At 54.5% G+C, this 12,977-nt stretch overlaps 1 protein-coding gene across 6 annotated transcripts in view; it reads right to left on the minus strand.

The window, feature by feature from the left end:
- Positions 1-12,977, minus strand: part of RPS6KA2 (ribosomal protein S6 kinase A2) — a 334,483-nt gene that overhangs the window by 5,601 nt on the left and 315,905 nt on the right. For all 6 annotated transcript variants that reach the window (XM_069599347.1, XM_069599348.1, XM_069599349.1 and 3 more), the window contains 5 exons: positions 11,206-11,295; positions 10,219-10,377; positions 8,654-8,815; positions 2,957-3,033; positions 1,536-1,653 (listed from right to left, as the gene is read on the minus strand). In XM_069599347.1, coding sequence (XP_069455448.1) covers positions 1,536-1,653; positions 2,957-3,033; positions 8,654-8,815; positions 10,219-10,377; positions 11,206-11,295 — 606 coding nt within the window. The remainder of the gene's footprint in view (positions 1-1,535; positions 1,654-2,956; positions 3,034-8,653; positions 8,816-10,218; positions 10,378-11,205; positions 11,296-12,977) is intronic.

Consider the following 12,977-nt stretch of genomic DNA (forward strand, 5'->3'; position numbering starts at 1 on the left):
TGTTCCATAGAGGTGATTTTCTTCTTTGATTATAAAATAATAACAAAAACTAAAATGGGTTTAAAGACTGAGCTCGTCTTTATATTAACATGTTGTAATACAGGCAAATGTGTGTACACACAAGTATGGTTACAACTATGGAATTCATGAGACTGTCTTCACACACTTGAAGCACCTACTCCTGTGAGTCATCAGGACCGTCCTTGGGGCAGGGACTGAATGTGACGCCGCTGTGTTGCAGGGGAAGATGTGACATGTCCACTTGTTCACCACGTGCCCGAGGACGGGCCCCGGGGAGAATCCGTGGCTTTCTACCAGCCTGCTCTCCTGCCGTGGTGTTCCCACCTCGTTCCAAAACGAAATGAAGTCAGTTAGAGTCTCTGCCCAGTGTGAAGTTGCTTCGCTTAACAGAACTTGTGGTCATCAACCACAGTGAAGAAATACCATACACCTTCAAGCAACTCCTTCTGCAGAGAAACCCAAAGCCCTTTTACATTTGCTGACACTAGTCTTGGTAACTTCTTGAGACAAATATTTCCTAGAAGGATTGTTCTTCCCATTTTCAGGTGTAAAAATGAAAAGTTGGGAGAACTTTATTGACTTGCTCAAGACCTCACAGGGACTTCCCCAGTGGTCCAGTGGTTAAGAATCCTTGCAATGCAGGGGGCACAGGTTCGATCCCTGGTCAGGTAACTAAGACCCCACCTGCTGCAGAGCAAGTAAACCCCTGAGATTCGACTACTGAAGCCCGTGTGCTCTGGAGCCTGCACGTTGCAACCGGGGAGACCGTGCACCGTGACAAAACATCCCGAGTGCCGCCACTGAGACAACACAGCTAAATAAAATTTAAAAAAAAAAACAACCCTCACAGTAGAGAATTCCCTGATGGGCCAGTGGTTGGGACTCTGCGCTTTCACTGCTGAGGGCCCCAGTTCGATCCCTGGATGGAGAACTAAGATCCCAACGAGCCAGGTGGCAAGGCAAAAACCTAACAGAAACCAAGCCCACTGGCCTCGATGTTTCTGTGAAAGTGACATTAACATTTAAATCCATCAACTTCTCCATGATGTGGGTGGGCCTCATCCAACCAGTTGAAGATTTTAAGTGAAAAAAGGCTGACGTCCCCAAGGAAGAGGAGATTCTGCCAGAAGACAGCTTTGGACGAGAGTGGCAACTTCTATGTCTCCCTGAGCCTCCAGGCTTCTGGCCTGCCCTGGAGATTTTGGACTTAACCATTACCAGCCTCCACGATTCCATAGAAACAGACCTCCCTCCCTCTGTCTCAGTCTCTCTGTACATGCACACCCTGTTCTGTGTCCCCGAAGAACTCTAATACACAAGACTACAGAAAATGTGAAAAGGGCTATGAAATATTTTTGCGAAAATAATTTTTTTTTTTAATCTGAAAGGCGTACAGAGTCTCTGAGTACAAAATATCTAAGTCATTTGCACGAGAAGTATCCTCTAGCTTCCTCGGAGACGCTCCTGCAGAATCTCCACCCCGGGGCCGTGAGGGCGCCAGGCAGAGAGCTCACCTTGGCCGCGTCAGAGATGGAGTCCCAGTTTCCCCCGGAAAGGGCGTACTTTCCGCTGCCAATCCTTGCCAAGATGTCCTCGGGGGTGTCGTCCGGCCCGTTTGCAAAAGGGGTGAATCTGTGTGATGAGAGATTCGTGGTGAGCTTCCATTCTACAATCTGCGGTAAAGCTCACTGAGCCTCTCTGTGGTAAAAGCAATCATTCTTTCCTTTCTCATCATGCTCCAAATCCAAGGTTCACGGCAGAGTGTGCTTTACTCCCTGCTGTGTCTCTTTTCCCTGCTGGCCAGTGTTAAAGGCTGACAGGGCAAAGGAGGATGTGGACTCAAAGATGAGGCCTCAGGACCATCTCCGGCTTCCCTGGTGACAGAGGGGCACAGCGGTTTCCCCGAGATATGGTTTCCATGGCGACAGTGCGGCATAGTGGATGGGAGCCTGGGATTTGAAGTCTGAGAGACCCATGGTCGATATATTACCAACAGTGGGTTCTTTGACAAATTAATTTTTTGAGGCTCAGTTGGAAATGGGCAGCACGATACACTATAGCAGTGGAGTGCAGAGATGCACCGAGTGTGAATACTTCTTGCGCATCCCTAATGTGGGACAGATGTTTCCTGCCACCCCTCACGTAAACCAGGGTGGGTCAGCGTAGCCTTCCTCGGAAAGGACTTGCGTGTGATTCTAACAGCACTCCGTTCCGTGGCAGCTCTGTGCTCCTAGTTAAGTATCAGCAAAGTGAGCCCCGGAAGGACCACCAAGAGGGGCACTGGAAATAGATGGCAGGCCACCCGGGCTCCCCCTCCACTGGACACCGCCCCCAACTCACTGGGAAGCGCGCCACTGAGGCCACACAAGCAGCAGGCCATCCTCGATCACTCCTGCGAGGCCCTTTTCTCCATTTTGCCCAGTAAAGAGGACTGGATGACCTAGACATCTCGCCTGCCCCGCCACCCAAGTGTCTAATAACGTTTAAGCCGCTGGGCACTAGGGGATCCTTGGATTCCAGGCCTTCCTGGCCGGAAGGAGCCTTCAGCGTCCACAGTGTCCTCCTCTCAGTCAAAAGTGAGGGCAGTGAGGGGCTCAGGGCAGGATTCCCCTGGGAGCAGAGCAAGTGAGGGTGTCTGTGCGCTGGAGCCCAGGGCCGCCTGCTGGCTTCCTGGCTCGAGGAGACGTTTCTAAGCAAAGATGTGACCTTTCCAGAGGGTGCATAGTCCAGAGTTGACAGTGGCCTCATGGTCTGAGGCTTGGGGTTCTGTGGGTGAGCTGAGCCCTGCAGCGCCAGCTCCCTAATTCCAGAGACACCCCTGAACGACAGGCAGTGCTAAACTTCCTGCCCCCGCCCTCTGGCCATCCACCGGGCCCCGGGCCTGAGCTCCTGGCCTGAGCGGGGGCCTGAGCGGCCCCCACACGGGCTGCATTACCCCGCCAGCATGGTGTAGAGCAGGATCCCCAGGCTCCAGATGTCACATGCCGCGTCATAGCCCTGCCGCTTCAGGACCTGTGGGGAGAGCAGATGTGGATCAGCGCTGGGCAGAGGAGTTCAAGTTCAAAGCGTGTTGCTGTGATGGGACCATAAGGCCGGTGGAGGTGGGGGTAGGGGATGGAGGTGTGGGTAGGGGATGGAGGTGGGGGGTGGGGCATGGGGGGCGGTGGGGGAAGTCTTCAGTGAGACCATCGTGTACTACTGCAAAGCCAACCCCAATTTCCCACAGTAGGATTCCCCCAAGACCAGCGCGCACAGAGAGCCCTGGCTCTTGACGAACATGGAAAAGGGGACATTTAACTTTGGAGGAAGAAGAGTTTGGGGAGCTCCCTGGTGGCCTCATGGTTAGGACCCTGGGCTTTCACTGTGGTGGCCCAGATTCAATTCCTGGTTGGGGAACTGAGATCTTGCAAGTCATGTGGTGTGGGGGAAAAAAGGCAGAATTATTTTTAGCGTAGTAAAATATATTTAGGCTTCCCAGGTGGTGCTGGTGGTAAAGAACCTGCCTGCCAGCGCAGGAGACATAAGAGGTGCAGATCAATCCCCGGGTCAGGAAGATCCCTTGGAGAAGGACATCCAACCCCCTCCAGGGTTCTTGCCTGGAGAATTCCATGGACAGAGGAGGCAGGTGGGTTACACTTCATGGGGTCGCTAGAGTTGGACACGACTGAAGTTCGTCATCCAGTTGCTTAGTCACGTCTGACTGTTTGTGACCCCATGGACTGCAGCGTGCCAGGCTTCTGTCCTTCACCATCTTCACCACCAGCAAGTTGGAGCTTTTGCTCAAACTCTTGTCCATCGAGTCAGTGATGCCATCCAACTATCTCACCCTCTGTCATTCCCTTCTCCTCTCCTAAATCCTTCCAGCATCAGGGTCTTTTCCAGTGAGTTGGCTCTTCACATCAGGTGGCCAAAGTATTGAAGCCTCAGCTTCAGCATCAGTCCTTCCAAATGAATACTCAGGATTGATTTCCTTTAGGATTCACTGCTGTGATCTCCTTGTAGTCCAAGGGACTCTCCAGAGTCTTCTCCCACGCTATAGTTTGAAAGCATCAGTTCTTTGGTGCTCAGCCTTCTTTGTGGTCCAGCTCTCGTATCTGCACACAACTACTAGAAAACCCAGAGCTTTGACGAGATGGACCTTTGTCAGCAAAGTGATACCTCTGCCTTTAACACGCTGTCTAGGTTTTAATTTCTCTCACAAAATACACTTGGCACAACACTCCCAGCTTCGCCACCTTTAGGAGTGGCTGAGTGGCGGCAGATGCATTCACACCACCTTCCCTTGACAGAACTCGTCTTGTTTTGAAAACCTGAAACTCTGTCCCCAAGAAACAGCTCCCGCTCCCCTCCCCCAGCCCCGGGAACTACGATTTTACTTTCTGTCTCTATGATGTGATGACGCTAGGTCCCTCATGTGAGGGGAATCATGTCATTGGGTTTTTCTTTATCCCACTTTTAACACCGTGTTCTCGGGGTTCATCCACGCTGTGACCTGGGACAGGATTTCTGTCCTTTTGCTTCATCTCTCAGTCGTGTCTGAGTCTTTTGAGCGCCATGGACTGCAGCCCACCAGGCTCCTCTGTCCATGGATTCTCCCGGCAAGAATACTGGAGTGGGCTGCCATTTCCTTCTCCAGAGGATCTTCCGGATGGAACTGGAGTCTCTTGTGTCTCCTGCATTGGCAGGCACGTTCTTTGCCACTAGCGCCGCCTGGGAAGCCCTCCCTCCTTTTAGAGGCTGGCTAGCACCCCGCTCAGCCGTTCTTCCACGATGGGCTCTTGCGCTGTCTCCACCTTCTGGCTGCTGTGAATAACGCTGCTGTCGACACACAGACAGATTTCCATTCCTACCTTTGCTTTCAACTCTTTCGGGTTTACACCCAGAGGTGGAATTGCTTGGTCACTGGGTAAGTCTGTGTTTGATTTTCTGAGGACTAGTTAGGATGGGAGAATTTTCATGTGTCCCAGGAGCACCCAGTTCAGAAGAGAGCAGTCCTCTGCTATGCTCACAATTGAGAGTAACAATAAAGAAAGAGCACAGATGCTCCTGGAAACTGCAGGTCGCTGGTTTTATGCCAAATGTGGCGTCAGGAGAGCTGTGTACAATTTCCTTAGACACAAGGGCCAGGTTCTCTGTACTTGGGGCACGGTGCCTCCAGCACTGTAGGGAAGTCACCGAGGTATGTGGACAGGCCCAGGGGTCAGTGTTCAAGCTCTTCTCATCTCCACTAGCTGAGTATCTTCAACGTCCCTTCCATGGAGGCTGTTTCTCTTTTTTTTTTTTTTGTTTTGAATCTGTGAAATGTGGCTAATACTATCTACCCCATCCATTCCATATGGCATATGAGGATAAAAGCAAAAAATACTGGTAAAGTGTTTGGTAAATGGTAAAGTAATAGATCAGCGTAAGGTAGTCTAAAATCACTAAAACCATTAATATTATTATTCAGTTCAGTTCAGTTTAGTTCAGTTCAGTCGCTCAGTCGTGTCCAACTCTTTGCGATCCCATGAATCGCAGCACGCCAGGCCTCCCTGTCCATCACCAACTCCCGGAGTTCACTCAGACTCACGTCCATCGAGTCAGTGATGCCATCCAGCCATCTCATCCTCTGTTGTCCCCTTCTCCTCCTGCCCCCAATCCCTCCCAGCATCAGAGTCTTTTCCAATGAGTCAACTCTTGGCATGAGGTGGCCAAAGTACTGGAGCTTCAGCTTTAGCATCATTCCTTCCAAAGAAATCCCAGGGCTTATCTCCTTCAGAATGGACTGGTTGGATCTCCTTGCAGTCCAAGGGACTCTCAAGAGTCTTCTCCAACACCATACTTCAAAAGCATCAATTCTTCGGCGCTCAGCCTTCTTCACAGTCCAACTCTCACATCCATACATGACCAGAGGAAAAACCATAGCCTTGACTAGACGGACCTTAGTCGGCAAAGTAATGTCTCTGCTTTTGAATATGCTATCTAGGTTGGTCATAACTTTTCTTCCAAGGAGTAAGCGTCTTTTAATTTCATGACTGCAGTCACCATCTGCAGTGATTTTGGAGCCCCCCCAAAAAATAGTCTGACACTGTTTCCCCATCTGTTTCCCATGAAGTGATGGGACCAGATGCCATGATCTTAGTTTTCTGAATGTTGAGCTTTAAGCCAACTTTTTCACTCTCCTCTTTCACTTTCATCAAGAGGCTTTTTAGTTCCTCTTCACTTTCTGCCATAAGGGAGGTGTCATCTGCATATCTGAGGTTATTGATATTTCTCCCGGCAATCTTGATTCCAGCTTGTGTTTCTTCCAGTCCAGTGTTTCTCATAATGTACTCTGCATAGAAGTTAAATAAGCAGGGTGACAATATACAGCCTTGATGCACTCCTTTTTCTATTTGGAACCAGTCTGTTATTCCATGTCCAGTTCTAACTGTTGCTTCCTGACCTGCATACAGGTTTCTCAAGAGGCAGGTCAGGTGGTCTGGTATTCCCATCTCTCTAAGAATTTTCCACAGTTTATTGTGATCCGCACAGTCAAAGGCTTTGGCATAGTCCATAAAGCAGAAATAGATTTTTTTCTGGAACTCTCTTACTTTTTCCATGATCCAGCGGATGTTGGCAATTTGATCTCTGGTTCCTCTGCCTTTTCTAAAACCAGCTTGAACATCAGGAAGTTCACGGTTCACACATTGTTGAAGCCTGGCTTGGAGAATTTTGAGCATTACTTTAGTAGCGTGTGAGATGAGTACAATTGTTCGGTAGTTTGAGTATTCTTTGGCATTGCATTTCTTTGGGATTGGAATGAAAACTGACCTTTTCCAGTCCTGTGGCCACTGCTGAGTTTTCCACATTTGCTGGCGTATTGAGTGCAGCACTTTCACAGCATCATCTTTCAGGATTTGAAATAGCTCCACTGGAATTCCATCACCTCCACTAGCTTTGTTCGTAGTGATGCTTTCTAAGGCCCACTTGACTTCACATTCCAGGATGTCTGGCTCTAGATGAGTGATCACACCATCATGATTATCTGGCTCGTGAAGATCTTCTTTGTACAGTTCTTCTGTGTATTCATGCCACCTCTTCTTACTATCTTCTGCTTCTGTTAGGTCCATACCATTTCTGTCCTTTATCGAGCCCATCTTTGCATGAAATGTTCCCTTGGTATCTCTAATTTTCTTGAGGAGATCTCTAGTCTTTCCCATTCTGTTGTTTTCCTTGATTTCTTTGCATTGATCGCTAAAGAAGGCTTTCTTACTTCTTCTTGCTATTCTTTGGAACTCTGCATTCAGATGCTTATATCTTTCCTTTTCTCCTTTGCTTTTCGCTTCTCTTCTTTTCACAGCTATCTGTAAGGCCTCCCCAGACAGCCATTTTAATAATAATAATATTATTAGCATCGACCAAATAACGCAGTAATGTTGATCGAATAGAACCAGATTGTTTTTAAAGGGGCCGCAGGTATCATCTAGACAGTCTAATATCGGCCCCACAGGCCAGCCTGGGCTGCGCGTCCATCCGTATCCTGGCAGGCACGCAGACATCCTCCTCGGGGACCACTGCCCCGGGGTCAGCTTGCAGACCCTGCCCGCACCGCCTCTCGGACAGTTCACAGCCTGACCACTAGGTGTCAGCATGGCTCTCTTACGACGCGCGGTACCCGCCACCGCGCCCGCCTAGAAACGCTCTGGGGCAGCTTCACCTGCAACCAGAAGGATCCACACGGAACCCGAGGTTTGTTTCCATTCCTGACGCCCCCCTCCGCCCGCCCAACCCCCCTCACTCCCCAGCATCGTTAGCCTCCTCTGCACTAGTCTTGCTCTCACCAGCGCTTCTGGTTTGGCTGTTTCCTAAAGAGCAAGAAGCTAGATTTTTCTTCACAAACGCATCAGGGACTCCAGGGCCTATGGGGCACGACCCCTCGAAGCGCGGAATGGGGATGCGCTGCTGTGGTTCTCTGAGGCCCGGAGCCGAGGGCGGAGGGGGCCCCTCAGGATCCACTGGGTCCTCACCTGCAAATCTCTGCAGAACTGTGACATTCTACCCCCCGGCCCCCGGTGCGCCTGTCGTGGAAGGCAGTCTGGAGCTGGAATTCAGGCATAAGGTCTGTGCACACGCGCGCTCTCCCAGTGCAGCTGCCGGTGGGTTTCTGATCCCAGGTGACCCACTGGCTCCCCTCCCAGTTGAGGAGACACCAGCGCATTAGTTCTCACTCTGTGTACTTGCGTGCTTCAGTCGTGTCTGACTCTTGGCAACCCCATGGACCGTAGCCCGCCAGGCTCCTCTGTCCATGGGATTCTCCAGGCGAGAATCCTGGAATGGGCTGCCATTTCCTCCTCCAGGGGAGCTTCCGGACCCAGCGATGGAACCCAAGTCTTCTATGTCTCGTGCATGGGCGGGTGGGTTCTTTACCACCGGGGCGACCTGAGGTGCCCACTTCCCACCAAGTCTTAGCAAGTAAGCAGATTTGGTCGAAATCGTCTATAGCACGACGACAATTCTACATTACAGGTTTCACAAACAGGAAATGAAAATGTTAAAATAGCGGTGTCTGAGCACTATCAGCGGCTGACTGCCTGCCCGCTGGTGCCCCTGCGCACTCCAGCGGCCCACGTGGGCGGCCTTCCGACCCCCGCCGGCCCAGCGGTCCTCTCACCTCCGGGGCCACGAAGTTGGCCGTGTAGCAGGGGGTCATAAGCAACCCGTTCTCGGCTCGCAGCTGCTTGGCAAACCCGAAGTCACAGATGCGGATGGATTCGGGGTTTCCAGACTCGTCCACGTACAGGATATTGCTCGGCTTTAGGTCCCGGTGAACAACCTGGAGAAGCAGGAGAAGCCACGCCTAAATCGGGGGCCGGGATGGAGCAGGGGCGAGAAGCAGAGGTGGGGGTGCCCTCGCGAGATAAGCGCTCATTTGGAGCCGTTTCCTCAGGGTGGGTCTGGCGGCAGGAAGCCATTGGCTGGGATGCTGTGAACTCCGCAGGTCCTTCCCCCTTCTCTTTCTCTTACACAGATGCTCAGAACTAAGGACCAACCAACTGCCCCAGCCTCTTGGATGGCGAGTGTCTGGATGAATAAATAAGTAGGCAGCTGTCCAGGATCGCGGGGCCCCCTGGGGCCATCACTCGGGGACACTGCTGGTGGTCAGGAACTTGGATTTCTGAGGATACAGGCCGGCCGTGTGTGGCCACGTTCCAGCGTGGGCAGGTGCCGGGTACCCCAGCCAGTGTGCAGACAAGAAGCCTGCGTCCTGTGCTCATGGCCAGGGGGCAGAAACCCGAGGCTGCATCTGTGCCCGGGGAGCGGCTGGGCACTCTGAGCACCAGGGACAGAGCCAGCGGCACTTCAAAGCACAGAGGCTGCTCAGCTCTTCAGGGCACAAAGCGGCTTCTTTGGAAGGGGACAGAGGCCCGTTGTGAGAACGCGTGGCGTGCCCACACCCCGCGTGGGGCCCAAGTGTCTCCATTGTGCTGTTCACGGCCAGACAGAGGACGGGGGAGGCAGATGAAAAAAGCCTTGGCAGGCGGCCGGTGAGGCTTCAGAGACTGCGAGGCCGGGAGACTAAAGACCCCAATGCCAGCTCCCCTCTTGCAAACAGGCCAGTCTGCCAAACCACCCTCTGAAGGGCCGCCCTGGAGTCTGACTGTCCTGGGAAGGGTTTACTAATCCCGGAAACAGCGACTGCCGTGGGGGCCCAGAAGAGTGCCCTGTTCAGAGGGCACACGTGTGCAGCTGGCGGAGGAACAGTGCAGGCCTACCAGGGGCTGCTGACCAGGCGGGGAATCTGGGGCTGGGGTGGGGGGCGGGCCTGGAGGCACGGTGCTGGGAGGAAACCGGCTCTGCGTGCAGCTTTGGGCCAGACCCTCAACCCTTCTGTGCTCCAGTCTCCTCATCTGTGAAATGGGTCTGCTCCGGAGCCTAGAGGGCTGCGATCTCAGCTCTCACAGTCATTTCATCACCGGCCTCCTGGGCGGTGGGGGTGGGACAGTGAGGAGCACCCCACCATCAAGTCCGAAGTACGTTTTCACTGTAATCGGTCCCAGTGAATTTAAATCTGACCGAGCTCCTGGATGCAGGCTGCGTGCGTCTGAAATCACGCAGGCCCATGAGGAACGGCTGGGGTTGGGAAGGAAGGCGGGCCGCCTGGTTCCTAAGTGCCGAGGCCGCGGTCCTGGGGCGCCGGCTTCCCGGCCTCCCGCGGCCCGCCCCGGGGCGCCTTACCCCCTGCGAGTGGAGGTAGTCCATCGTCTTGGTGATGGTGCACAGCACGGCGCTGGCCTCCCGCTCCGAGAAGTACCGCTGCCGCAGGATGCGGTCCAGCAGCTCGCCGCCGCGCATCAGCTCCGTCACCAGGTACACAAACTTTCCGTCGTCGTAGACCTGGCGGGCGAGAGCGCGCCCGGCTTAGGGACCCCGCCGGCAGGCCGCGGGCACAGGGGCGCCAGGCCGCGGGCACGGGGGCGCCACGCCGGGAGGGGCGGGGCAGGCCAGCGCGCCGTCTGGGGGCTGGGCTTCCCTTTACGCTTTGTTCACATAGGCCTGTCCTCAGAACTGAGCCAGCGTCAGGAAGGCCTCTTACGCCTGCCCAGCGTTCACAGGGCCCTGGGGAGACCGAGGGGCGGGTCCTAGTATCTTGAGGTTCTGGGCTGACGACCCTGGGGTCACTCTGGGGTGGAGGGCAGGGGCGGAGAGGAGGCCAGCGCACTCCCCATTCTGACTCCCCGGCCGGGATGGACGCTGCCAGGAGCATCCGACTGGCTCCAGTGCGCCTGGTCACCCCCTCCCTGTCCTTCCAGGGACAAGGACCCCGCATCACTCAACACGGACAGAGGGAAGCTGGCCGGGGCCGTGGACCTGGAGCGTCAGAGCTGAAGCCCCGCTTCACTGGCTCCGCGCTCTCCACGACGGTGAGAGACAGCACAGCCGGGTTAGACTCCTCGCGGGTTCTCTCTCCTCTCGCCCACTGCATGCCCGGTTACGAGAATCCGGGAAGAGGTGGGGGGCGATCAATGGGATGTGATGAACGGCCCAGCAGGTCGGGCCCCCGGCTGCCGGGTGACCCCGAGGGTTCCGGGCAGCAGCGGCCTCGTGCTCCGAGGCACCAGGAAGGGCGGATGAGCTGGCGGCAAGCGGCTCTGCGCATCCACGGGGCTTCCGGGGGCGGGGCACAGACACAGCTCGACAGCAGGGGCGCCGGAGGGCACTTACGTCTTTGAGGGTGATGATGTTGGGGTGCTGGCCGTACCGCAGGAGAATCTCGATCTCCTCCGAGGGGTCCCTTTTACTCTTGTCGATGATCTGAAACAGACAGGGTGTGTGACGTGCGGCGTCCAGCGGGCGCCCGCGGCTGGGCCCCCTTCTGCGCCCTCGCGCTCCCCGTCTCCAGCTTGACCTCAGCCAAGATAACCCAACACTGCCCAGAAATGCACGGCCATCCTTTCTTTCCTAGTGAGCAACAGACTGACATTAAAAAGAAAAAGGCACTTGCCTCCAGACACTAAATTTTAAGCCGTTACACAGCTGGATGAAGAAGGGTGAGTTTGGGGAGCTCACACAGGCACCCCATAAGCAGAAGGTGGTTTTTCTATACTCGTCAGGCTCTGGGAGGGGCAGGGCTGTGCCCTCTCTCTGTCCAAAGTGGGCCTCCAGCTGCTGTGTGTCTCTCGCCTCCTTGGGAGGCTACACACCAGGCACAAAGGGAGACCCAGCGCGGTTCTGACCGGGAGACACCGGGTTGGCCCTGAGGTTGCGCCGTGGCTTATCCGAATGGATGCTCCCTCAGGCTTCCAACCTTCCTCCTCTTCCTGGCAAGTGTAGCCCGGGTCTTAGGATGGCAGATAAAATTCTTTCCTCCGTGAAGACAGATGGCTTTCAACCACTGCTCCTGCTGCTGCTGCTAAGTCACTTCAGTCATGACCGACTCTGTGTGACCCCATAGACGGCAGCCCACTAGGCTCCCCTGTCCCTGGGATTCTCCAGGCAAGAACACTGGAGTAGGGTGCCATTTCCTTCTCCAATGCATGCATGGATGCACGCTAATTTGCTTCAGTCATGTCCGACTCTGTGCGACCCTATGGACAGCAGCCCACCAGGCTCCTCCATCCACAGGATTCTCTAGGCAAGAGTACTGAAGTGGGTTGCCATTTCCTTCTCCAGCTCCCAACCACAGGTGTCATGGATGAACGCGGACCTTGATCCAGGCAGGCGTTCATTCAGTTCATTCATGCCTTGTCACTGTGGGTGGATCACCACAGGCTCCTGAGGAGGCAGCTTCCTGCGCCCCGGTCCAGCTTTCTGTGGGGATGGAGCGGGTTGGGGAGGGGACCCCGAGCTCGCAAAGTCTACAGCACCTGGTGGGATTCGACACTCAGAAGCAGTGCTCTTCCCTGCCCGTTAGCTTCACCCAATTTCAAAACATTCGCCACGGGGAGGACGCATATTTCAGAGGGAGGAAAACTCGCTTTCACTCCCCATCTCATCCAAGGCTCCAAGCAGAGCTCGGCATAAACTCACTCTCTTCTTCAGGTGAGCAAAATGCCTGGGGGGGTGGAGGAGGACCCAGAGTGAGTGCTCTGCAGCCCCCACCCGCTGCCCCCTCACCGCCGAGGACGGTGGGCGCGGAGTCTGTGCCTCTCCCCGGCTGGGTATTAAACCCGACGCCAGGCCCTGCTGACATCACACTGGGACCGTGAGCCCCACAACACACTGGGGCTCCGCGTCCAGTGAAACGCCGCACTTCCCTTCTTGACCCAGCACCTTCCTCCTCTTGTTACTGAAGTTCTAGCTCGGACGCCAGGGTGACTTCTGTTATTGAAGGAAGTCAACACACAGCGCGTCTGTCTAGAGGGGACGTCTTAAAGGCTCCTTTAGCAGCTGGTGAAGGGGAAGCCTTAACGTGAGGATGCTTAGCTGCCTGCGGTGGTCTTTATGCTGCGTGGGTCCCCCGCTGGCCAGCGAGGTTCTAGGACCCTCTCTGCCCC

The sequence above is a fragment of the Ovis canadensis genome, chromosome 8 (genome assembly GCF_042477335.2).
Source record: "Ovis canadensis isolate MfBH-ARS-UI-01 breed Bighorn chromosome 8, ARS-UI_OviCan_v2, whole genome shotgun sequence".
Classification (NCBI taxonomy): domain Eukaryota; kingdom Metazoa; phylum Chordata; class Mammalia; order Artiodactyla; family Bovidae; genus Ovis; species Ovis canadensis.